General features: G+C 43.4%; 1 protein-coding gene and 1 non-coding gene across 3 annotated transcripts in view; one reads left to right on the forward strand and one right to left on the reverse strand.

Moving 5' to 3' along the window:
- The window catches only part of sema3h (sema domain, immunoglobulin domain (Ig), short basic domain, secreted, (semaphorin) 3H), an 82,933-nt gene extending 62,646 nt beyond the window's left edge, over positions 1–20,287 (reverse strand). For both annotated transcript variants that reach the window (XM_034087411.2, XM_034087410.2), the window contains exon 1: positions 19,796–20,287. In XM_034087411.2, the coding sequence (XP_033943302.1) occupies positions 19,796–19,895 (100 nt within the window). In that variant the 5' untranslated portion in view covers positions 19,896–20,287. The remainder of the gene's footprint in view (positions 1–19,795) is intronic.
- On the forward strand, positions 13,308–13,380 carry trnar-ccu (transfer RNA arginine (anticodon CCU)). Its single transcript has one exon. It is a non-coding gene; the product is annotated as a tRNA-Arg (tRNA).
- Positions 20,288–25,126: the final 4,839 nt, after the last annotated feature.

Genomic DNA, 25,126 nt, shown 5'->3' on the forward strand with positions numbered 1-25,126 from the left:
AAGCGTGACGTATGCGGTGCTTTTGCTCTGGCCGGACAATTTTTTGGTGTTTGAAACGAACCGGATTCCGGAGCTAAGAGGCTGCTCCGCTGCGGTGTGAACAGGTAAACCCGGTGCTTTTCAAGCTCCAGCTCCGAACCGGCCCCGAAACACCGTTGGTGTGAATGAGGTGACAGAGTCAGAAGCAGACCGAATGTGATTAACAATAAGGAGCTGATCTAAAGATTCCTCTTCCGTTTCTTGTTGGGAAGGCAGTACCTGCTAAAGTTGTTTGTCAATATGTCTTTAGTTATGGTCGACAGTTTAATATCAGCTCTCAACCTATATTAGGTTGCAAGTTACCATAGCAACAGTACTAAAGAGCTAAAGCCAGAGATTCTCACATGATAGTTATCGGCTTTGGGAAGCCACAAATATCCGATACTCACGGACAAATGTGCAATCCTGTTAGGTCTGTCGTGCTTCCAAATATCACAGCTCAAAGCTTTGATGCTCTGGTGCTAATATTGGTATGTTTGTCAAAGTATCTGTCTGTTTGAAATAAGGTGTCATGCCTATTCGGGATGTGTTGGGAAATCAAGATTTATATTTTGACAAATCATTAAATACAAATAAAAGACATGAATCATTGAATAAAATGCTGCTTAGAAATAATCAGTGGTTTGGTAAAAATGTCTGTGTCCTTCTCTGAGCTCCTCAAGTCTTTTTTTAACGATGCTTGAGATGCCTGCAGGCTTTGAGCTCAAGTGGGACTGTGAAGGTGAGACTGGCAGCTGAGGTGCAGGGAGGTCATGGCAACAACAAATCAGATCTGACCACTCTGATAGGTATCCATTATGCAAACAGTGAGCGTTAGCACTGCTTTCCATGCTGGCAGCGCAACACATCAAGGCTGAGATGACAACCTGCACAATGATGGACAGGTAGGAAGTTCGCTAATCTGGTTAGCATGTATGCAGGGCCGGGTTATTCCTGAGTTCCTGACAGTTACAACTTTCCCAACAAAAGGCAGGACTTGCAACACATCTGGAGTAACTGTATGTAGACAAAGTAATAGGTCTGTAAGTGCAAACCAGCAAAGTGAAATACGAGTGACATAATAGATACAAATGAAATAAAAGATGATAAAATAAGTTTATTTTTCAATGGTTATCACACTCCTAGGAATCCAATTGAGTTATTTTCCTGGTGTTTTACAGCATTTCCTCCTGATTTCCAATCACACACACTACACGTATCATTCATCTATCCAATTATTCCCTCAGAGCCGACAGCTTCCTCCATGTCAGTGTGTTGGTAAGCTACACACGAGGGTATTTTGTTTCTGATGTCTGTTTGTGTGTCTGTCTTTGTCCGTCTGTTCATCTACTCGCCGAGCAGCAGGGAACTTTAGCTGTCTGGTGCAACGTTCCCAGGGGGAGGACTTTGTTGGCTGCGCCACCAGAGGGAGGTGATGGTGGCGGGGGCGAGGAAACCGGGGCACATTTCCTGTGGAAATGGGGTTATCACTTCACCAATTACTGGTGCAATTACAGCGGGGGGCCTGCAGAAGCATGGGAACAAAGCCCATAGGCACACAGATGGGCACTTATGTGGAGACATGCACACAAAATCATTTCTAACACATGTACACGTGCATACAGCAGTGACAAAAATCTCCCTCTGAACTTCTCTGTTACGTCAAGATCACATCGCACTACATTTATATCTTTACAAATGGTCACTTTATTAGATCAGGTGTTCTTGGTGCCTTAAATAAAACCACAATTTGTCGTGTCAGAAAGGGAAACCGGCAAGAAAAGTCCGATTTCAAGAATCAGGAACAAACAACAGAGGATAAAATACCAATGTATTATGCTCAATTCAATTCTCATATTACTCCTGTCCTGATGCACCGAGCCTTCAGATTGTACCAGCATCAGGATGACACATTGTATTCTCTGATCCAGTGGTGCCACTGGTGTTTCAACAGGTTAGGCCACGCATTATTATTGCAATATACAGGTTCAGTCTGTACAAAAAGTCAAGCGCATCTCCATCTTCACCTTGACTCATGTACATCTGTGGAATGTGCAGTTCTATCACCTCATTTTTCATTTTGTTACGTGTGTGTGGTTTAAGTGTGTGTATCGCTCCTTTGACATCATTTAAAATGCTTTTCAAATAAATGATTTCATCTACATTAACATGTCTATTTATATAAAATAAAAATAAAAGGTCAGATGCAGTGTTTCCCCTATATACTATTTAAATTTTCTTTGTGGCGACCCTTTTTGATTTGTGATTGTTTGTTTTGTGGATTTGTAGTATTTGTGTTACTGTATGTTCAATAAAGGTGTATTTTGCTAAATCTTGAGACATTGCCACTGTATGTACTAGGCCTCAAGAGCCCTTCTTGTGCTGGCAGACACATAGAAACATATTGGCGAGTTTCGCACTTCACACACACACAAAAATTCCACGCGCTCCGCGCTCACATTTTCCTAGGCCGCGTGCCTTAGCACCGCTGCTATGACTCCATCCTAGGGGAACGACTCATTCTCAAGTAAATTCTTCTTCCTGTTCCACATGGGCTCAAATCATACATACGCATGCACACGACAGAAACATTATACCCAAACACACAGTTGCAGTATGTCTGGACTGTGTCACAGAGACCAGACCCACGTGGACAGCTTGACCTTTGACCTCAATGCGTATGATTATTCATCATCATCAGACTGCTCGGCCCAGCTCGCCCTGCTGCTGCACACACACATTGCAGTCCTTTCACTGTTTGCTTTCTATCTTCTACATCTTTATTTATCCAGAGAAGGTTCACTGAGAACACCCATTGTTTTCTCTGCTGCACATTCACACAGGTACATGGTGGAGCGGCCCAGTGCTGAAGAGTGTTGGCCCAAATGCTTTGCTCATGGCTAGACGGTTAGGGCTAGTTAACAGACGTTTCTCATTGGAAGTTTTATAATAAGTTACTTTTTCTCACACAAATAGTCGGAATGGAATAAAAACAGAAAAGACTGCAGATGATCCCAGTTACTGTTGTGTCTCTTACTAGCATTGAACCCATGGTTTAATTCTTAAAGGAATGGTATGCTCATGACACTCATTTTTTAAAAATTATCATCCGATAAAACAGACCAGTCTCTGCCAGTCTCTCTTTTTTTTTTTTTAATCCGATGACATTATCAGTGATTTTAAACTGATTATATACCGAAATAACATCAACACTGTGGGCGCCGCCATTTCCCGGACGTGACGTAATCCATGCGTTTGGTTTTCGAAGACACGTTGATCTCCATGTTATTTACTGTAGTTTCTCTCTTCAAATATGCCTCACTGTATCGCGAAATATTGCCATAATTCGGATAGGAACAATCCACGGAATGCTCGGTTCCATCTGTTGCCAAAAGGTAAGCATAAGAAGTACATTCGGAGGCAGTGGCTAGCGAAATGTGGCCGGCCCGAACCGAGAGATTTACAGGCTCATGTATGCAGCGAACATTTCACATTTCCGGACGACTACTCTGAGAGTATGATCAAACATAACATGGGATTTAAAGAACAACCATTACTCAATGGAGATGCAGTACCATCGGTCTTTCTGGTGTCATCACCGACCAGGACACCAGTTCGGCCAGTAGAGAAATCGCCCTCTGCAAGTGTGAAGCGACGGAGGAGCAGAAGTAGTGCTCGGAGTAAGAATAAGGTATGTTATAGCGCATTTCCATTGCAGCGGCTAGCCCCGTTTTAACGTCCAGGCCAGGACAGTTTTTGGTGGCCTTTCCATATAGCGTAGTACCGGCTAGTGTGTATTTCCCCCCAGTTTTTCCGGCCCCATAAAATCGTGATTCTATGGCCAGGGACAACGAAGCTGAGTATGCTAAACTAGAGAGGGAATCGCTAGCAAGGGTGGTACTACATGCATACATATAGTATCTTATATCATCTTCCCATTATACACACATGCATTTCCAAACATTTGGACTACCTATGTTGCAAATGTATTATCTTTTCAATTTACACACGGCATCTATTGCACGTCTGTCCGTCCTGGGAGAGGGATCCCTCCTCTGTTGCTCTCCCTGAGGTTTCTCCCATGTTCCCTTTAAACTGTGGGTTTTCTTCGGAAGTTTTTCCTTGTACGATGTGAGGGTCTTAGGACAGAGGGTGTCGTATTGTCATACTGATATGTATGGATGAATTCCCCCATCCAATCTCTTCACATTGGTCAACACTTGTTCCTCTGCTGACGAGTCCGAACTGAAATACTCCACCATATTTCCGTGTGTTGACAAAGTGAACGCATGGATGACGTCACGACCATCACGTGACTACTGAAAATGGCAAACATGGCGGCGGCCAGACGGAATATACAGGTCTTGATAAAAAAGAGCTATAAAATCATTATTTACCGGGGAATATCGCTGATTTCTTCAGGGTATGTTTTAAACATCCATCCATCCATCCATCCATCTTCTCCCGCTTATCCGTGGTCGGGTCGCGGGGGTAGCAGTTCCAGCAGAGAGCCCCAAACTTTCTTTTCCCTGGCGACATCAACCAGCTCTGACTGGGGGATCCCAAGGCGCTCCCAGGCCAGCGAAGAGATATAATCCCTCCACCTGGTCCTAGGTCTACCCCTTGGTCTCTTCCCAGCTGGACGTGCCTGGAACACCTCCCTAGGGAGGCGCCCAGGTGGCATCCTAACTAGGTGCCCGAACCACCTCAACTGGCTTCTTTCGACGCGAAGGAGGAGCGGCTCAACTCCGAGTCCCTCCCTGATGACCGAACTTCTCACCTTATCTCTAAGGGAGACACCAGCCACCCGGCGGAGGAAACCCATCTCGGCCGCTTGTATCCGCGATCTCGTTCTTTCGGTCATGACCCATCCTTCATGACCATAGGTGAGGGTAGGAACGAAAATGGCCCGGTAGACAGAGAGCTTTGCCTTCCGGCTCAGCTCCCTTTTCGTCACAACGGTGCGGTAAAGCGACTGCAATACCGCTCCCGCTGCTCCGATTCTCCGGCCCATCTCATGCTCCATTGATCCCTCACTCGAGAACAAGACCCCGAGATACTTGAACTCCTTCACTTGGGGTAAGGACTCATTCCCTACTTGGAGTGGACAGTCCATCGGTTTCCTGCTGAGAACCATGGCCTCAGATTTGGAGGTGCTGATCCTCATCCCAGCCGCTTCACACTCGGTTGCGAACCGATCCAGTGAGTGCTGAAGGTCGCAGACCGATGAAGCCATCAGAACCACATCATCTGCAAAAAGCAGTGGTGCAATCCTTAGTCCACCGAACTGCAGACCCCCCCCCCCACGACCACGCCTCGAAATCCGATCCATGTATATTACAAACAGGATTGGTGACAAAGCGCAGCCCTGGCGGAGGCCAACCCTCACCGGAAATGGGTCCGACTTACTGCCGAGGACCCGGACACAGCTCTCGCTTTGGGAGTACAGAGATTGGATGGCCCTGAGTAGAGACCCCCTCACCCCATACTCCCGCAGCACCTCCCACAGTAACTCCCTGGGAACCCGGTCATACGCCTTCTCCAAGTCTACAAAACACATGTAGACCGGATAAGCGTACTCCCAGGCCCCCTCCAGGATCCTTGCGAGAGTAAAAAGCTGATCCGTCGTTCCACGACCAGGACGGAATCCGCATTGTTCCTCCTCAATCTGAGGTTCGACAATCGGCCTGACCCTCCTTTCGAGTACCTTGGAGTAAACTTTCCCGGGGAGGCTGAGTAGTGTGATGCCTCTGTAATTGGCACACACCCTCTGATCCCCCTTTTTGAAAAGGGGGACAACCACCCCGGTCTGCCACTCCTTCGGTACCGTTTCCGACTTCCACGCAACGTTGATGAGACGTGTCAACCATGACAGTCCCTCAACACCCAGAGCCTTCAGCATTTCCGGGCGGATCTCATCCACCCCCGGGGCTTTGCCACTGTGGAGTTGTTTGACGACCTCAGTGACCTCCCCCCGGGAGATTGGCGTTGATCCCCCGTCATACTCCAGCTCTGCCTCTAACATAGAGGGCGGAGTTGTCGGGTTCAGGAGTTCCTCAAAGTGTTCCTTCCAACGTCCCAACACTCCATCAGTTGAGGTCAACAACGTCCCATCCTTACTGTACACAGCTTGGATGGTTCCCTGCTTCCCCCTCCTGAGGTGTCGGACAGTTTTCCAGAACAACTTTGGTGCCGCCCGAAAGTCCTTCTCCATGTCTTCTCCGAACTTCTCCCACACCCGCTGCTTTGCCTCGGCCACGGATGAGGCTGCTGCCCTTCGGGCCTGTCGGTACCTTGCAACTGCTTCGGGAGTCCCCCGGGATAACAAATCCCTGAAGGCCTCCTTCTTCAGTCGGACGGCTTCCCTGACCACCGGTGTCCACCAGGAGGTTCGAGGGTTACCGCCCCTTGAGGCACCTAAGACCTTGAGACCACAGCTCCCCACCGCGGCTTCGGCAATAGAGGCTTTGAACACCGACCACTCTGGTTCAATGTCCCCAACCTCCACAGGAATGCCCGAAAAGCTCCGCCGGAGGTGTGAGTTGAAGGCCTCCTGAACTTGGGCCTCCTCCAGACGTTCCCAGTTCACCCGAACTACACGTTTGGGCTTACCAGGTCTATCCAGAGGCTTCCCCCGCCACTCGACCCAACTCACCACCAGATGGTGATCAGTTGACAACTCCGCCCCTCTCTTTACCCGAGTGTCCAAAACATACGGCCTCAGGTCCGATGATACGATAACGAAATCGATCATGGACCTTCTGCCTAGGGTGCTCTGGTACCACGTACACTTATGAGCATCCTTATGTTCGAACATGGTGTTTGTTATGGCCAATCCATGACTAGCACAGAAGTCCAGTAACAAACCACCACTCCGGTTCAGATCAGGGGGGCCGTTCCTCCCAATCACGCCCCTCCAAGTGTCTCCATCATTGCCCACATGTGCGTTGAAGTCTCCCAGCAAGACTAAGGAGTCCCCTTCAGGAGCCCCATACAGGACTCTTTCCAGGGTCTCCAAGAAGGCCGAATACTCTGAACTGCTGTTGGGTGCATAAGCACACACAACAGTCAGAGTTTCCCCCCCCATAACCCGCAGGCGTAGGGAGGCGACCCTCTCGTCCACTGGGGTAAACTCCAACAACGAAGCACCTAACCGGGGACTTGTGAGTATCCCCACACCCGCCCGGCGCCTCACACCTTGAGCAACTCCGGAGAAGAATAGAGTCCAACCCCTATCCAGAAGTAAGGTTCCAGAGCCGACGCTGTGCGTAGAGGTGAGCCCAACCAGATCCAACTGGTACCGCTCCACCTCCCGCACAAGCTCCGGCTCCTTCCCCCCCAGAGAGGTGACGTTCCACGTCCCCAAAGCCAGCTTCTGCCGCCCGGGTCTGGTCCGTCGAGACCCTCCGCTTTCACTGCCACCCGTCTGGCAGCGCACCCGACCCCATCGATGGATGTTTCCCGTAGGTGGTGGGCCCGCGGGACAGAGAAGCGGAGGTGTTGCCCACGTTGCCTTTTCGGGCTGGGCCCGGCCGGGCTCCGTGGCAAGCCCGGCCACCAGACGCTCGCCGACGAGTCCTCCTTCTGGGCCTGGCTCCAGAAGGGGACCCCTGGCTTCCTCCGGGCCGGGTATCCTCACTTCTTGTTTTTCCTTTCATGAGGTCTTTTGAACCAATCTTAGTCTGGCCCCTTGCCTGAGACCAATTTGCCATGGGAGACCCTACCAGGAACACAAGGTTCCAGACAACACAGCCCCCAGGTTCATCAGGGCACACAAACCTCTCTACCACGGTAAGGTGCTGGTTCTTCTAGTGAGGTTATGTTTTAAACATAACGTTTCACTAAATACTGAAGTTTTGATTAATTATCTAATGAGTGGACCATTCCTTTAACCTGATGGAATCTCAACTTTAGTGGGTGCGTTTTCATTTGACAAAAACACTTATATGTTCCTTAGGTAGGAAGACTTGTTGCACTATAGATAAACCTTCAACAAACAATAACAAAACAAAACCATGACATTTGAGCTATGAATGTACCTAAATAAGAACTGCATCATGCTGGTGAGGCTGAGATTAGAAATGTATGAAGTTGACTTATACTGAAGACCAATATTCAAGGAAATCGCTACTCTGTCCCCCGGCATACGAATCAGTACTCAGTACTGCCGCAACATTAATAGCATGAATTGAACTACCTAGGAGTTAAGTTGACACCGTGGTAGAGATTCAGAATGAAAAACCACTGCAGTCTTTAAATTGTCTGTTGCTTCCACTTCTTGGCCTAACATCAAAGCATGTAAGACATTCGCTATGCTTCGTGGCCGTTTGCCTTGGCGAATGGGCCATAATCCAATTTCTACATCTTATAAATGGCAGCCCATAAACAAAATGCTGTCTTGTGACGCTTATGGATGTCTGCAGTGAGTTCAGATTGATACATATTATCAGCTTTCAATGTCAAATGTATGACGAATCCCTGCTTTAAAGCCTGGCCAGACGATAACACCACTATCCGTAGCAGTACATCCTCTCTATTTTCTGATAAGACTTGGATCTCTTTAAACAGGAAGAGGAAGCCTGACTTCCGACCCTTTGTGGCACTTGTCTGATGTTTCCATCACTGACAAAACAGACAGAAACCACAAGAATCTGATTCTTAATTCTTGTGGTTTCATATTGTTTACGCAGCCATGGGAATGTCAGATCGCTAACAGCAAGGATTACAAATATCAGTGGTTTTAGTCACAAAGCTACCCAGTAAAAGAAGTTGCTCCTAATAAAAAAATTCTAAGAAATATCTTAGAAATAATGATGTCCTACTGTTGGGACTGGATCCTGGTAACGATACATGTTTTTCACAGATGATATTAGCCCATTAGAGAGAGCCTTAAGTGGAAGACTACAAGGGAAAAGAAGGAGGACTTTACAGAGGCTTAGAGTTTCTTAAGCAGAGGTTTATGTAGATCTATATGCCAACCAGTGAAATTGATTCCAGCAGAGCTATTTTTCCACTGTTATTATCAAATAGATTAGGTATTCAAATGACCAGGATGGTGCAAGTAGGGACAGGAAGAGCAAAGATTGTGTAGACTCATTTAAAAGTACTGCTCACAACTTCAAATCATTAGCTAGGATATCTTGGTAGATTGTTTGTGAATACAGACCAGATGTGTTGTGCCGTGGGCATGCAGCACTAATCTAAGGATTGACTGGGGCCTATGTGCTGCACCTTGATTTAAAGTCATCTTAGACTTGATGAACTGAATTGATCACATTCTTCACAAACCTACTAGAAAATCTCACAGCTTGATATTTCCTTTAGGAATGAACCTCTGGGATCGACACGCCCCTCACATCCTGCGTGTCCAGCCTGCCCTCGTCTGCAGCTAATGAGGTGAAGTGCTGGTTAGAGTAAGCGCTGTTGATCCTGTCTACTGCTGGCTTTCAGCTGGCCAACGAGTCAAGTGTGTCTTTGTGGATTACATCCCCTCAAGCAGCTAAAATGAAAGGAATGCACTGCAGTGAGAAATCTACGTCTGCACTGAAAAGAGAAACTACCTAAGACATCCGGATCAGGGTCAATACACTTTATCCAGCCAATGCAACCTAAAGGATTCATTTATTTTGCCTCAGCTCATAATAAGTCCCCTGGCCACGTGTGCACCACTCCTGACTAAGGAGTTTGCTGACGCACAGTCAGAGTCACAGGAGAGCTGAGAAACTCGTAAAAGGTCTCAATTATTGACAGCAAATTAATACTTTAGGGAAATAGAAGAAATATGAAGCTTGTGTTTTTTTGTGTTGCTTAATTGCAGGCTTCAGGCTAAAGATAGCCCCTGATATGAACACCAGTAACCTCTTGAGGGTACATTTACCACATGTCCACTGTTGTCAGGGGCTGTTGTTGCCAAAGCAAGAGTGTAATTAGACTCCTTTACTGTCTCTGTCCAGAGAGGAGAAAACCCTCAAACTCAAAGACCCTTAATTAGGGTTTTTTATGTCATTCTAACGAAAAGTAATAGTTATCAGGCTTTAAATACTTTGGAAAAGTTATTTAAACAACAGAGGAGGCTTAAGACTTTTCAAAGACCTAGGTTACAGCTATACTTTATATTTGCAATATTAGCCTTCAAATGACAAAATAAGGTCTTATTCCAAAGAAAACATCCGCTTTACTCTGGTGTTTTTTGAACTGCGGGATGAGCAAAAAGCCGCCGTTTGACTTCAATAGTGACAAGTAATGGTAGCGCCACCTTTGGGGAATGCCTCCATTAAAATGTATAATAGAGAATAGCCTGATCTGTGCCAGATAACAGACCCATTGAAATCCGCAGCTCAGCAACATCCCCAGCCCTGAGCCTGGAAAGCACTGGCCTAGATAGAAAGAGATCTGAAAGAATAATGAATAATGAAATATCTCTTGATTTTTAACTTCCTTCTAAAGGCTTTTGGGCTTTATTAGTACACAGAGAGGAGAGAAAGGTGATGCTGGGCCAAGTGGAAGAACCAGGACTCAACTCTCAACTTCAACGCCACGAAGAAAGTTAGAAATACATAAATAATCAAACAAAACTAGGGCTTATTATATATGTATAGTTGTCTATCTGTTACTTAAGATTATCGTTTCCTTTGAAAGCAGAATTCTTAGACGACAAAACAAAAACAAGCTTTTAGAATCAGTCTATCCTGTAGAAAACGTGTACTATTGTGAAGTCACAACTGATCACAATAGCTTTTAAAAGTAATGTCACCAATGCCATGCCAGAACACGTGTGTTAACAGTTCATTTGCAATGTGAAGTGTCACTTTACAGTTGATTACTTGCTTAAGTTGTTACAGTTTGCATTCGTTGCGGAAGAATTGTTTTTCCTTGGGAAGAGAAAACCAGGCAAGTATTTATTTGTATTGCCTGTATCTCTGAGCGGGATCTTCAAAAAATATATATTTCAAGGCTTAAGAGTAGGTAAAGCTATAATGTCTTAAAATTCTAAGGAATTCCACACTGAGCTAAGGAGTTAGTGAGAACAGCAGACTTTCAAGCAATAAAACATATGATGAGGTTGATATGTTTGACGTGGCCTTTCCACAAATTCATCAAAACAGCTAAAATGTTTAAATACTATGAGCAAATGTATATCCGATCCCCTGTGCCATGAAGGGGATTTAAAATGAACCCCCAAATCATTTGAATCTGTTGTAGACTGTTGTAGTGTAGCTACTGTACAGACACACAACACAGCAGCTGTAGCTACACTACGCCCTCCTATTGTATTACAAACAGAAAGCTCATCTTGGATTCGTATGAAAGCATCCGTCCATGGCCCCTTCAGATTCCTCAACGGTTTTGTTGCTGAGGATAACTAGGCAACAAATGGGCTTTAATCATAAAGTCACAAAATATATAAAAAAATAGGATAGTTAGTAATTGAAGACATTGAGATGCACACTTTTCACTCTCTGAGGAAATCGAAATATAATTGTACAAACATGCAGATGAGCAAACATGCATCTGGACCCTGATGAACTAATCTTACTGTTTAGTATAACCAAGCGATTTGCATGCTAATAGCTTGAATATAAAAAAGGACTCATTTGCATTTACATTACAAATTGGACATTTCTCCAGGAAGACACTGGGGGAAACAGCAGGATCAGTTTTAACGTCTGAATCCCAACCATCCCAAGTAATCAGCCGTAAAGAGGTCAAAGGTCAGAGCCAATGCCTCCTTTTAAACAAGAGAGACTCATAGGATTCAATTCAACTCATCTCCAGTCAGTGAATTACATTCAAATGTGTACAGCAAAACAATTCGCTACGTGATTGTTGTATGAATAAAACATGAGTGTCTCCGTGTGGGGAAATAGATTCACAATGACGTACAGTAATAACTGTGAGGCATCTATGGAGCTTTACAATGACTCTTTATATTCTCATGTGACAGTTATGTGTTTGAAAGTAGCTGCAGGTGTAGCTGTGACAGCTTAGGGTGTTGTGTGTGTGTATACATTTTCCATAAATGTGGGTTTGCATAAGTACTTGCTTCTCTGTGTCGTGCGTGCCTTTTGAATGCTGCTTCTGCTTTTGTTCGGCTTGCAGGAAAATGTCCCTTGTTATTTTGTGTGTGTGTGTGTGTGTGTGTGTGTGTGTGTGTGTGTGTGTGTGTGTGTGTGTGTGTGTGTGTGTGTGTGTGTGTGTGTGTGTGTGTGTGTGTGTGTGTGTGTGTGTGTGTGTGTGTGTGTGTGTGTGTGTGTGGTGTGCAGAGACAATATCTCTAACTGCCATCTATAGTCAAGAAAATGACACTACCTTCCACTGAATGGCTGGGATAATGGACTCATTACACACAAGTTAGTGTGTGTGGCCGTGTGTGCGACATGAAGTTTGAGTGAATAACTGGGATAATTTAGTCATTAAGAGAAAAATAGGGGGGGTTTAGGAGGTAATCAGGCATGTATTTAAGTATTTAAAGCTGTTTTTTTCCCAGACACATGAAGCTGTCTGGTCAGTCGGTCTGATTACACTCCACCAATCAGAACAAATCTCTCAGACAGCGAAAGGGCTGCTCTCTCTCCGGACTAACAGCTCTGAATGCCTGGCTCTGATGGCAGTAGCATCTCCATCTCTTTTATACTTAGTAAATGAAATGATTGCACTTCAAATGTTATGCTAAGACATGAATAAATGATTTGATGCATTTAATTTAAACTACGACTTTGCAAAGCTGCTGTACATTTTGTTATTTCATTTTGCACTCATGCAGATAATTCTAAAATGTAATGCAGCAGAGCACGGAATATCCTGAGTTTAAATTCCTTGTTTAGGTAAAAGTCGAGGAACACTAGATCCTAGCCTTGCCTGCCATTCGATAGCCTCTTTAGTTAGACCCTGGTAAACGCCCCTATCTTTCAAACTCCACGACCCCTGTTTTCATTGTAGTCCCATACTCAAACGGAGATACTTTAAGATCCTCCCCATGGAGCCACAGAAGACATTATAGCTCTTTTCCCCAGGCCAAGACAAGACAAAATATGTCATGTATGACATCTTTTGGAATGTCAGTAATTTAATTGTGGTGAAAGATAAACACAGCTTATACTAGTTTAGAAATTACAACATCTCTATGTTTTCCAAATTTGCAGTATCCTCCTACTCTCTGTGTTTCTCTTAATTTGTTTTTGTTGTCTCTCCGTTTCTTCCCGAGCAGCATCAGGGCCCTTTGTTGCTTTTTTGAAAGCCGATATTTGTCCCATGATGCTGCTCTAATATAAACACATGACTTGATCAAAGCCCCAGTGGCCTAATGGATAAGGCACTGGCCTCCTAAGCCAGGGATTGTGGGTTCGAGTCCCATCTGGGGTGATTCACAGCTCATATTTAACTCCATAATGTCAGAGATTTACACTAAGTTTGTATTGAGTGCTGCCAACGCTCAATACTATGCCAGATGCCTGCGCATCCTGTGTAGACACAAGGCTCATCTCAATTGAATATTTCACCTCCTCCTTTCCCTCACTCAAGTCCCTTCCTTGCGTCTTAGCTCCACCTCCGTAAGACACGAGGAAGAGACTCGAGGACAGAGGAGTCCTCACGTATTAATTGGGATTTTATATGTGAGTAGTGAAAACACTTCCGCGTAGTCTGCTCTCCTGTATCCTCCCTTTCGTCTCCTCTGGAAGCCTCCTCCCTCACCCCTCCTCGACTCCTCCGTGTGCATTTCAGCAATTGGGATGTCCTTCAACATGGTGTGTCTTGATCGATTTCCGGATCAAGTCCCGGAGGAGGGGGAGAGAGGAGTCGAGGAGGGACATTGAGATGAACCTATGAATAATATAGGATTACTATTGCTGTATTTTATTGGCTATTTGTATCTTTTTTGGTAATGTATAAATAATTAATGCAAAAAATCAAACAGAAAACCAAATAAAATAACTTTTTGGGACCGAGCACCATCCGCTCTGCTAACATACTTACTCTACGCCCCCTGTAGAGGAGACACAGGTGGCCTATAACCCAGATGAATAAATCATCCTCTGGTAATTGTTTGTTAGGGGCTTTCTAACTAACTAACATGTTTAAATCTGTGTTTGTAGTCACTCTGCATAGTTAACCGGTTTCAATCCAACCAAAGGTAATGAGTGGATATCACAAAGATGGTTGGGTTGTCTCTCTTTGTGTTACCTGACTTCACCATGCCTAAAGGCCCTAACACACCAATCCGATTATCTGACGTCGGACAATTTTGAGCTGTAAGTGAGTGTCTGTCAAACTGTTTTCTGCACCGTCAGCACTTTTCGGCCCTGTCCAACGAGTGATGGAGCCTAAGCGAAGCAGTGTAACGGACATGAGAAAAAACTAATATATGAATTTTCATTTTAATGTCATCTAATTTTCATGGGTATTTTCACACTAGAGAATGAATGAAGCATGGAGGTGAGTGAGAGGGTGTCAAAGTGGTCGGCAAGCTCTGCTTAGTTCAATGGTAGTATAGTAACAGTTTGTTTTTATGACAACGTCCTCTGCCAGAGTTGTTTACGCTCTGCAGGCGTAGAGTTTGCACTGAGTCTTTGTTGACATAACTTGTCAATTTAGTCTGTCAAAAGCCCCAGTGGCCCAATGGATAAGACACAGGCCTCCTAAGCCAGGGAGTGTGGGTTCTAGTACCATCTGGGGTGATTGGCAGCCAATATGCGGGCACATTTCTACTTCAATATATTCTTCTTCCAATATAGTTGGAAAACTGAAATACATACTTCCTTGTAACTCCAAAAAAGAAAGCTTTACACAATGCAGTCTTTGCAGGTGCATCACAGCATAACTTGGCGTGTTACGCGGCTGTTGATCGATGGATTGAGTTGGTCACAGGCAGCTATTTTTACCAACAAGTTTCTTTTAGATTTCTCCAGATGTGAGCAGCCCCTCCATCTCTGTTGGGCTTTGCATTCTGGGACATTAGCGGAATCAATAAGAATGACAAAGTGAATATAGTCTGCATACAGACATCTGACTGAGTGAGTATCAAATCTGTCCATTCCAGAGTGAATTCAGTTCATACCTAAAGCCCTGTTAGACTAAGAAAGCAGCGCAGACTTGGGACAGCTTCAGTCTTATGTTTCAACCGTAACGGCTGAAAGGAATATAGTTTACAAGTGCTGGCAGGTGAAACGTAACTATGTCAAAAAAGCATACTTTTCAGCTTGATGGATTTCAGACGTTCTACAGTGTGGTTTTAAACATGCTTTAAAAGCAGAGTGGCCAGAGCAGCCAGTACAGGAAATCTAAATGAGAAAATCAGCAACATTTTTGCTAAACAGTCTTTTTTTGCCAGCAGAATTTTACAGAGCACCATTTTCTTCCAATCATTGACCAGTTGTACAGAATCGTTGCAGGAATGAAAGTAAAGCAACACTATTACAGTGATGTGACAGATTAACATCCTTGTTTGCTAAATATGCAGATGTACTCATGTGTCTCATGCCGTTTGTACACTGGTTGTCAGCTATGCATTCAACAGATGAAGGGAAATCCTAATGAGTGTCTCTGAACTGCCAAACAACCTCCGAGTCAAAGTGTTTAAGTTGAGCTGAAATCCTTCGGTAATTACAGCGATTCCCCGACAAAAATCTCCTCCCTCTTTCTGAGGAAAACCTCCGTAGAGATGGGAAGGGAAATGACCACAGCATGGAGCTCCCAGAGAGAGAGAGGGAGAGCGCGCACACACACAACTCACACACACACACACACACACACACACACACACACACACACACACACACACACACACACACACACACACACACACACACACACACACACACACACACACACACACACACAGGCATGATGGTGAACAGAATCACTGCACACATCATCACATCACACATTTCTTTTTGTTCTCTTCCCAGGCTGAGGTGGGCAGAGATCCTGGAACCTAAAACTGCTCAATTTAAGCTCACACACTTCATACACCCCACACACACATGCTGACAAACACAATATGCAGCTACTTCAGCAGCTCTTCACATTTTCTCCTTCAGACTTCATTAGAGCTAAATTCCCACCTGGGAGAATCCAACAAGGTTTCCCTCTCTCTGTACTTTCTAGGTCACGGTTGGTCGACTTCATCCACTTCACAGACCCTTTGTGTTTGTTTGGCTTATGTCAGAACGTGTAATCAGTTGCTTTCTTATTCTACGGTGTCCTCTGGTAAACATGATTAAAGGGACATGAGTGTATCGCCCCGTAACTAAAGGCCAGGATACCTTAAAGCAGCTTTTCATTTGAAGGCGATTTGCTTCAAATATGGCTGAGAGGGCAAAAGACTGAACCCCAAATCCTTTTTTAATGAGAAGATGCAACCTTTGCTTTCTCATTACTTTTGACCGACACGTTTGTTATACCCAAACATCCAAACACTCAACATGGGTCAATGTGTTGAACCCCATCCTGCTTGGAGGAGTAGATGCTTCAGGATAGGGCTGCTCGATTATGGCAAAAATCATAATCTCGATTATTTGGGTGCTCACTCACACCAAGCCCTGGCAGCACATCAGCCCCACCCTGATCCACCTCCACTGGCTCCCAGTCAAGCACCGTATCACCTATAAACTCCTTCTTCTGACTTACAAATCCCTCCATGCCCTCGCCCCCCAATACCTGTCTGACCTTCTCCGCTACCACACTCCATCCCGGAAGCTAAGATCATCTGGACAGGATCTCCTCTCCACCCCCTGCGGGGGGTGGAGAGGTTGCGGACTTTTGGTGACAGAGCCTTCAGTGTGGCATCTCCCACCCTCTGGAACTCTCTCCCCCCCGAAATCCGCAGCGCCCCAACCCTGGACATTTTCAAAAAAGCCCTCAAAACGCACCTTTTTACCAAGGCTTTCCCCACTGTATAGTTAGTTTAATAGGTTTATTTTTCCGCTACTTCCCCCCCCCACCCCCTTAACCTGTCTGCCTTTTTTCCCCTATTCCCCCCCCCTGCCCGACTTGTAAAGCGACCTTGGGTTTCCTGAAAGGTGCTATAAAAATATTATATATTATTATTATTATTATTAATAATTGATATCACGATTATTAAAAACGATTATCCGTTTACTTTGAAAACATCAATTTATTGGAGAAGAAAAATGTGAAAAGTATGTTTTTAACAGTTGATTACCCTGAACTTTAAGTATAATTCAACTGAAAAACCAAAAGAAAAAATTATTAAAAAAAATAAAGTAATAATAATAATAAAAAAATAATCGTTTTATTTCGATTACGGTGTTTTCGTAATCGTTGCAAGCCATAATTGTAATTGCGATTACAATACGATTAATTGAGCAGCCCTACTTCAGGACATCTCAGAGCGCTTCAAAAACGTGTTCAATCTTCAGTTTATTCTCCAGTGACGATAACCACACCCCACTGCTGCACCAACAAGGTAAACAACGCAAACAACTAATATATGATCGTGGGGCACGGCTGAACAGAAGTCCTGTTGTTTCTATCCAACCATGCATAAGCTACTGACTATGCTTCTGTTAAACAGCGACATGTTGATTAAACAACATGTGTTTATACAACGTGCTGCACAGAGGCAACTAACAAGTGCATGAAGGTAAAGACATTGAGGAAAAGAATATTCAATACAGTACATCAGAATACCGATGCACAATCCACAATGCTGAATACAAAGCTGAAGGTTTGTATTTTACTCAAAGAATAAATATGGCTTTCTTTTCCCGCTCTGCAGCAACCTCTGCATGGATTGCTCTGCGGTTGACGGATCGGCCTGAGGCCAAGAGATAATTAATTTGGTTGTGATCAGGATCTGGGACTTCTGCCATCAGATAATTATTTCTTTGTTAGCCATTACTGAAACTAACAGACATAGACACTCGATTTTAAATCCTGAGGGGGCGTCTGCCTTGTCAATGAATGACAGTCGCCATGTCTTTGGGTGTGAGGCTTAATTGCTCAATTGATTCAAAGATGTTGATTTGACTTCTATAGAAAATGTAATGTGTATCTTAATTAGATACAAATGGCCTCCTATCTGCATAGATGTTGTAATTGATTCTTTTTCTTGTGAGCCTTGAAAGGCGCCTATTTAAATAAATGAATTATTATTATTATTATTAAAGACACTACATTTAAAGGTCCCATGTCATGGCCATTTCTACTGATCATAATTCCATTGTTGAGGTCTACTAAAATAGATAAATTGTGCAATTTTCCAAACTCACATTGGTTTCTCATACAGCATCTCTGTATAGTATTCACTCTCTGTCCTAAACGGCTTGTTGGAGCCCCCCCCCCTGTGAGCCCAGTGTGCTCTGATTGGTCGGGACGTTGCGAAGCTCATTGCTGCTCGCCGCTGCTTGGAGCTGCTCCGAGGATCGGACAGGTTTCCAGGTCGGCGATACAGCGAGAACAAGCGAAACTCATCCTGAGCACACACAAACACTCACAGCCGAAGTAAAAACAATAAGTGTGGCTTGATATTGAGTAAGAAAAAGGTTTAGGAGAGCATTTCTCCACAGACCCAACTCGTCTATTACTCTATGCAAGTCAATGGGGACTCCCTGTTAGTTAGCCAAGGGATCCTGGTGTGTGAGGTGCTCCGCGGATTGGTCACAGAACCCAGGAAGCAAACAATGGAAAATGAGAAATCTCCAACGAGGCGTTTTGGGGAGGTATTTTCTGTTTTAGAGTTTACTCGCTACAGGGTGTACTTTGAGGGTTTTTGACTCTGCAGACCGTTCACATGCATAAAAACCTTCATAACACACAAGGGGACGGGTAATAACCGGAAAAGCATGACATGGGCCCTTTAAGATCTTTAAATAAGAGATTACATTTTCATACTTTTGTTCATTATGTCTATCAGTAAATTGAAGTTTTGTTAAACAGCACGAGAAACAAAAAGTCAGGCGATTAGAACCCCGTGATAAATGTAGAGAGATAATATGTAGATAGTAAAGCTTTAATACAAACTGTCCTTTGTAAACATCCACCTCAGATTAAAGCCTGACTCACTATTGAACTTTGAGGCACTCTACTTTCTGTAAGTGTGTTTGTACACAGTTTTGATGTGTAATCATAGAGAAAAAAGCAACATTTCAGTTTATTTAGGCTACAATTACTTAGTTATTAGTGGGTTTGGATCATCTGGTTACAGTATTTGCTTGTTTACAACCTGTTTGACTTGTTTTTTGTCGCAATGTAACCATATACCCAGATCTGAGGAATGTAAAATGTTATCATACCTGAAAGAAACGGGCATAACTCTGAGATCAGACCTACATTGGAATAAGCTCAAACTGTGCTGGAAGGTGTCTTATATACCCGACAGCTGCCATAACTGTGCTGTGGGAACCAATTGAAAAGACAAAGGTGTCATTAGGGGGGAAAACTCAGTTTCTAACACTGCGAGTGTGTTGGAGAGTCAAAATAAGTAGTTCAATTATTCATGTCACTTCTGAAGACCAGGCTTTTACAGCGAAACTTGAGTACTGGAGATAGATGAATGTAATGCAGGTGATTGAAAGGATAGAGGAAGTGAGAGAGTGTGGGAAAGAACCAAAACAAAGAGGGACAGAAGGGCAGTGGTATCATTTCTGCTCAAGATATCGCATGACAGTTAGTGGGCGAGAATCCAACATGAAAGAGAGACACGTGAAACATAAGAAGGTGTGTGAAACCGGTCACCTGCATGGTGTGTGTATGGGAAATGAGAGCGGGACAGATTAAGTAAGAGTGAAGAATGATGGCAACAAAAAAAGTGTCTTACCGGAGTGGGTGAACTGCAGTCTTGGTTGAGATGCCCTCCATGCACCCGTAAAGGAAGCCCCGAGGTGGGCGAGCAGCACCGCTGTCACCAACCGATACATCCTCCTCCTCACACACACACACACACACACAAACAAACGCACACTGAGTCCAAGTGCTGAAAGTGTCAGTCAAAATCTCACTGCTGCATTCAACACACTCTTTATCCAAAGTGTTGCACTGTAAGAAAAAGTCCAAAGATGCTGAATCCAAACGCGCTTGAGTGAGTCCAGATCCTAAAAATGATTCAACAGCAGCACTCACACTTCCCCATCTGTGTGTGTGCGTGCTTGTATCCTTTGAGTGTGTGTGTGGGCTTCAGAGATGGAGGGAACATGTATTCCAAGAAAAAACGAAGTTGTCTCTCCGCTGCCTCCTCGCAGCTTGACAGCTCTCTTCTGTTCTGTCTCTCGTCCCAGCTCCTCTCTGCGTGTGACTGCTCTCTCTCTCTCTCCCTCCCTCTCTCTCTCTCTCTCTCTGGAAGGCGGAGGGAGCAAGATCGCAGATCCTTGTGGCCACCCTGCAGACACACAGATGCAGGCACACACCCCTATTCACTGCTCCAGTAAAACCTAGTTAGAGTGGACAAATGAGCTTTCATCATTATTCACAATGTTTCTAATGCTCTCACTCCCTCTCTTTAACTGTTTTTCCCGTGCTCTCACTCACTCATTTTCTTTGCTATCATTTATTTGTTTCTTTATAATATTTAACTCTTGAGCTTTGGTTCCAGACAGAGGGTGAAAAGAGGTGCTGCAGCACAGGCAGTATGAGGAGAAACACTTCCTATTTTTAAATCCCGACTAAAAACGCACCTATTTGCCGCTGCTTTTAATTGAGCTGCCCATACTCACACTACAGTATGCCTTTTTAGTCATGTATTCTGTACCTGCTGTGTTTATTTATTTATTTTATTTCATTACCTTTGCTTATTATGCCTTTTTTTAAATGCCTTTTTAATAATGTATTTATGCTGTATTTGTTCTTAAATGTCTTTTGCTTTTAATCTGTAAAGCACTTTGAATCGCCACGTGCTGAAAAGTGCTATATAAATACAATTGCCTTGCATTGCCTTTTGAACATTAGAGCATGTAAACATGTCACAGTAGAGGCATACAATACAAATAAGAACCTTGAAAATGAGCGTAATAGGGCCACTTTGAGATATTCAAAAATGCAGATCAGAGTTGAGGTGCCCAACAGCAAAAGTTCTGCACTGATTGTTTCTGAAGGTTTCATGGAAAAGCCAGTAGGCTCTTCTTGCCTCAGGACCTCAGAGCCGGCTGGGGAAAGAGACTCAAGTGAAACTGGGGCCCAGTAATGAAGAGCATTAAAAGTAATGAGCAAAATCATTAAATCGATTCTAAAACAAACATTCTCCTTAATATTCTCAGTACCAAAGTCTCTCGATGAGTCTCTTTCCTCCTCCTCCTCCTCCTCATTATTATTTTCCTTCGTTTCGACTCCCGACCCAGATGCAATAAGTAAAGCCCATGCCTCTGTTCTCGCTCTGCTGTTGATAGCTGCGCGCTGGGCTACGGCAGCACTGACTGCATTTTTCACCAGCTTCAAGTTCAATCACGGGCTAACCGGGACAATTTATTCATTCTCCGGGATAAATAATGAATTTAGGTTGTGTGCAAATGAACAAGTATAGACTATCTCCAAGGATTTCTGAATCGTAAATGATGTATTCTCCACACTTGTTTGCAATTAGTGAAGATTGTTTGTTTAATATATGACCCAGCAGTTTAACATTACAATTAGAAGTTCTGTAATGTGTTGTTTAAACAGCCTTATACAGCTTTGAATGGGCATATCTGCTCAGACCTGCTGGATCATTAAATGACTATTTAACAGAAGAAGAGGACGAGGTCGCTTCCTGGTTCTCCTCCACTGATGGCACGTGCCCTGCTAGAGTGACCCCTAATGAAGCTTCATGTTTTAATAATTACATGAGATGTGTGTGCATGTGCAGCTCAGTATCATTCCCTAAGGATGAAAACACTTTTGCTCAGTTTTAAGATCAACAAATATACATTCAGTGTTTCCCCTACCATTGTCTTGGAGGGGCGCTGCGCCCCGCCAACGGAGCCCCGCGCACCCCCTGATCTTTTTTTATATATATAGCACCAAATTGCAACTAATCTATATCTACTGTCACTTTTCACATTGAACATGTGCTCTTTTATTAAATAAACTAAACACTTTCATTTTAAGTTGTGTTTTTGACCCTAAGAAACACTGATAAATTAATCAATAACCACAATCCACAGCTCCTCTCTCTGCTCCAGAAGATTTACAAAATATATATCCCAGTCCCCCCCGCTCAGGCAGCACCCCCCCCCCCCCCCCCCCCAAAGCAGTAAACCTAGGGGACACACTGACATTTATTATTGTTATCAGTAAGTAGTTATATTCTCTGCTGTCTACCGCTCATTGTTGTAATGTCTCTATTGTGGCCCAAATCTTCTGTCAGTCACCGTAAAGCAACATTATACAACTGGAACTGGTATTTTTGCAATTTGTCACCCTCCATTTGTGCAATGAACCTATCCACCACTGTTGTAATTATTGCATTTGTATGATTACGTTCCTTATGATCAATGACTAGCAAGACAACAACTTTGCTAAGACAGCCAAATAGCAAGAAATAGCAAGCTTGCAAATATTACATACGAGCATGTTACGAGATAAATAACTTACATAATGGCAAGATCTTATATACATTTTAAATTATTTGGTAACATAAGAGTCACCAATCCTGTGCGACAGATGATATTCAACAGAAAGTCCTACAACAAGCTGTGTGTTTGAAACTGCAAATGTAGAGGCTGAGTTACCAATGTGTTAATCCAGTCGGTGGTAAAACACTTGCAAAGTGCACACGTAAACTATTTCAAAAATACAGTATAAGAGAACTAAAATTGTTAAGGTTGAGATCTGCAAATTAGGGAAAACCTGAATAGTAAAGTGTAAAGGTTAAAAGTGTAAAAATAGGTTCTGATATTTTGAACTGGCACTATTGCAATATCAAAGCAGGAAACAGCGGACGCTGCAGTCATCATTTGAACATGTGAGAGTCACTATGAGTCGCTGCTGCTTGTTGCATGTTTTATAATCATGTGGTTGCTAGTAACAAGAAAACTGCAATCATCTCATAAAGCTTTCATTTGACCTGATAGCCATGTACTAAAAAGCCAACCCTAAAAAAGATCACGAGCCACTTCAGATGCAGATTCTTCTTTGGAGGTGGGATATATGGCCAACAAAACAAAAGAGTTGTTCTTACTGCTTAAATCTCCCTGTGCATCACATCGTTAAGAAAGATGGAAAAGACAGGCTTTTAGCAAAGTGTTGTCGGTTTAAAATCTCCTAATGACACTTCTCACTTTAAGCTGTCGCCAGAAAGCTGGCTAACATGGACATCCTAAACTCTCGAGTCATGGAGACAGGATAATTACAACCTCTTTACAAACTTTTCCTGATCAGTCAGCTTGTTAATCTCAACTAATGAACTCCTAACAAAGGTGAACAAAAAGCCTCTGATTTCTCTGACAAGGGACGCAAATTTGTTAAATTAGCGTAGGAGCTCTGGTCTCATTACTGGCCTCAGATCTCACCGCTTCTATTCTGTACAAGCCAGAGACACGTCCATTTACTCATGGACATTGCCACATTCCCTGTGTCCTGGGTTGAGTGAGAATGCATCATTTAATGAGCGCTCTTTGTCTTCTCCTTCTATCTTGTTGTCCTTTATGTTGAGTTTCACCAGGCTGATATGAACCCTAATGTCATCAATTCACAGTGTATATGATATGATGGATGATGCAAATGGCAAAGAGAAGAAAAAGTATCAATTAGGCTGTTTGAAATATGACTGAAGGTTGTCATGTTGTGCATTTGTGGCAACCAGTGCAATCACAGTGGTGGTTGGAAAACAGTATTGGGTTGGTTATCACAATGGTACACATCTATAGTAGCAGAAGAAAAAGGGGCAACCAACAGACATTTTTTAACATAAGATTCAAACAAGAACAAGAAAACTTAAAAAAAGAATGATTACTAACTCCCCTTTCAAATCGATTTAAATCTTTCAGAATCCCCAGACCAAATAAACATTCAAAAGTAAACACAAGTACATTAAAAACACGAGTGAACCAACTTAATCATTCGACCTAACTTTGTGACTTTGTGAATGATGCAATCCAACTACGTCACCTATCACAGACTTGAATATGTTACAACTAAATTTAGCTAATTTATATATCTATTAACTGCAAGTAAAACATTTTACATAAGTCCACAGACCATTTTTTAGAACTTACTACTATGAAACTATTAACCTAACCAGAACAGTTTGGGTTTATAGCAGAACAGAAATATGTTGATCAATTATCTCCCCTACACTACACAGGTGTAATTAGAGACGAGAGGGACATCAACTTGCTGTCTTCTTTTCAGACAGTAATGAAGAAACAACTAAAGGGTTATGTTCTTAAACATTTTTACCACGTGTAATTAAGAGATAGTTTACAGCACATACATTGTACTTAATGATATAGTCATTGTTAAGCTAGGTCATAGGCCTCTGTGACTGTGAGACTAAAGTGCTACTGTACCAGTTAGCTAGTAGCCTAACATGGTTGTTTAAACTTTGATTATTTCATATATTTAATGTCATTGTGAGACAATTGCATAGTTAGAGAGGGCATACATCTGTCATAAAAGGATGGGAGTAACACAATCTTACCAAATGTGGCTGTGGACCGCCGCAATGTGCTTCTCTAACTGAATTAAACTGCAGTGAGTGCATAGTGATATTAGGAGTTTCTGCTCCGCACAGGTGAGTCTGTGCTGCCATCTTACGTTTCTTCGCGCCACTTACCTGATTGCGAGATCCCTCGTCTCGTCGACTTCCCATCAGAATGTGCTTGAGAGTAAACTTCCAACGAGACTTGATTAGTGTATTGTATTTTTTGCTCAATTTGTAAATCTTTCTTCACGCTGTGAGTGAGCAAAACAGGTCAGGACAGCAGAAGTAACTTGAGAGGATAAACAACTTGTTATAAATACATTAAAGACGTAATTACAGCGTTATTTCACTAGAGGTCAGTGTGTGATAGGGGCATTTTGTTTGCCGAGGTGAGGGGAAATTGTTAGGCTACATTAAATGTGGTTCCGAGTATGTTTGACATTTTAAAATGAATATTTTATTTTGCTGGCTTAATACTTGCTGTGAATCACACAGGCCAAAACTTGTATTTCAAGAGAGACTTTGCTTCATTTGAGA

Source organism: Pseudochaenichthys georgianus, chromosome 7 (genome assembly GCF_902827115.2).
Source record: "Pseudochaenichthys georgianus chromosome 7, fPseGeo1.2, whole genome shotgun sequence".
Classification (NCBI taxonomy): Eukaryota; Metazoa; Chordata; class Actinopteri; order Perciformes; family Channichthyidae; genus Pseudochaenichthys; species Pseudochaenichthys georgianus.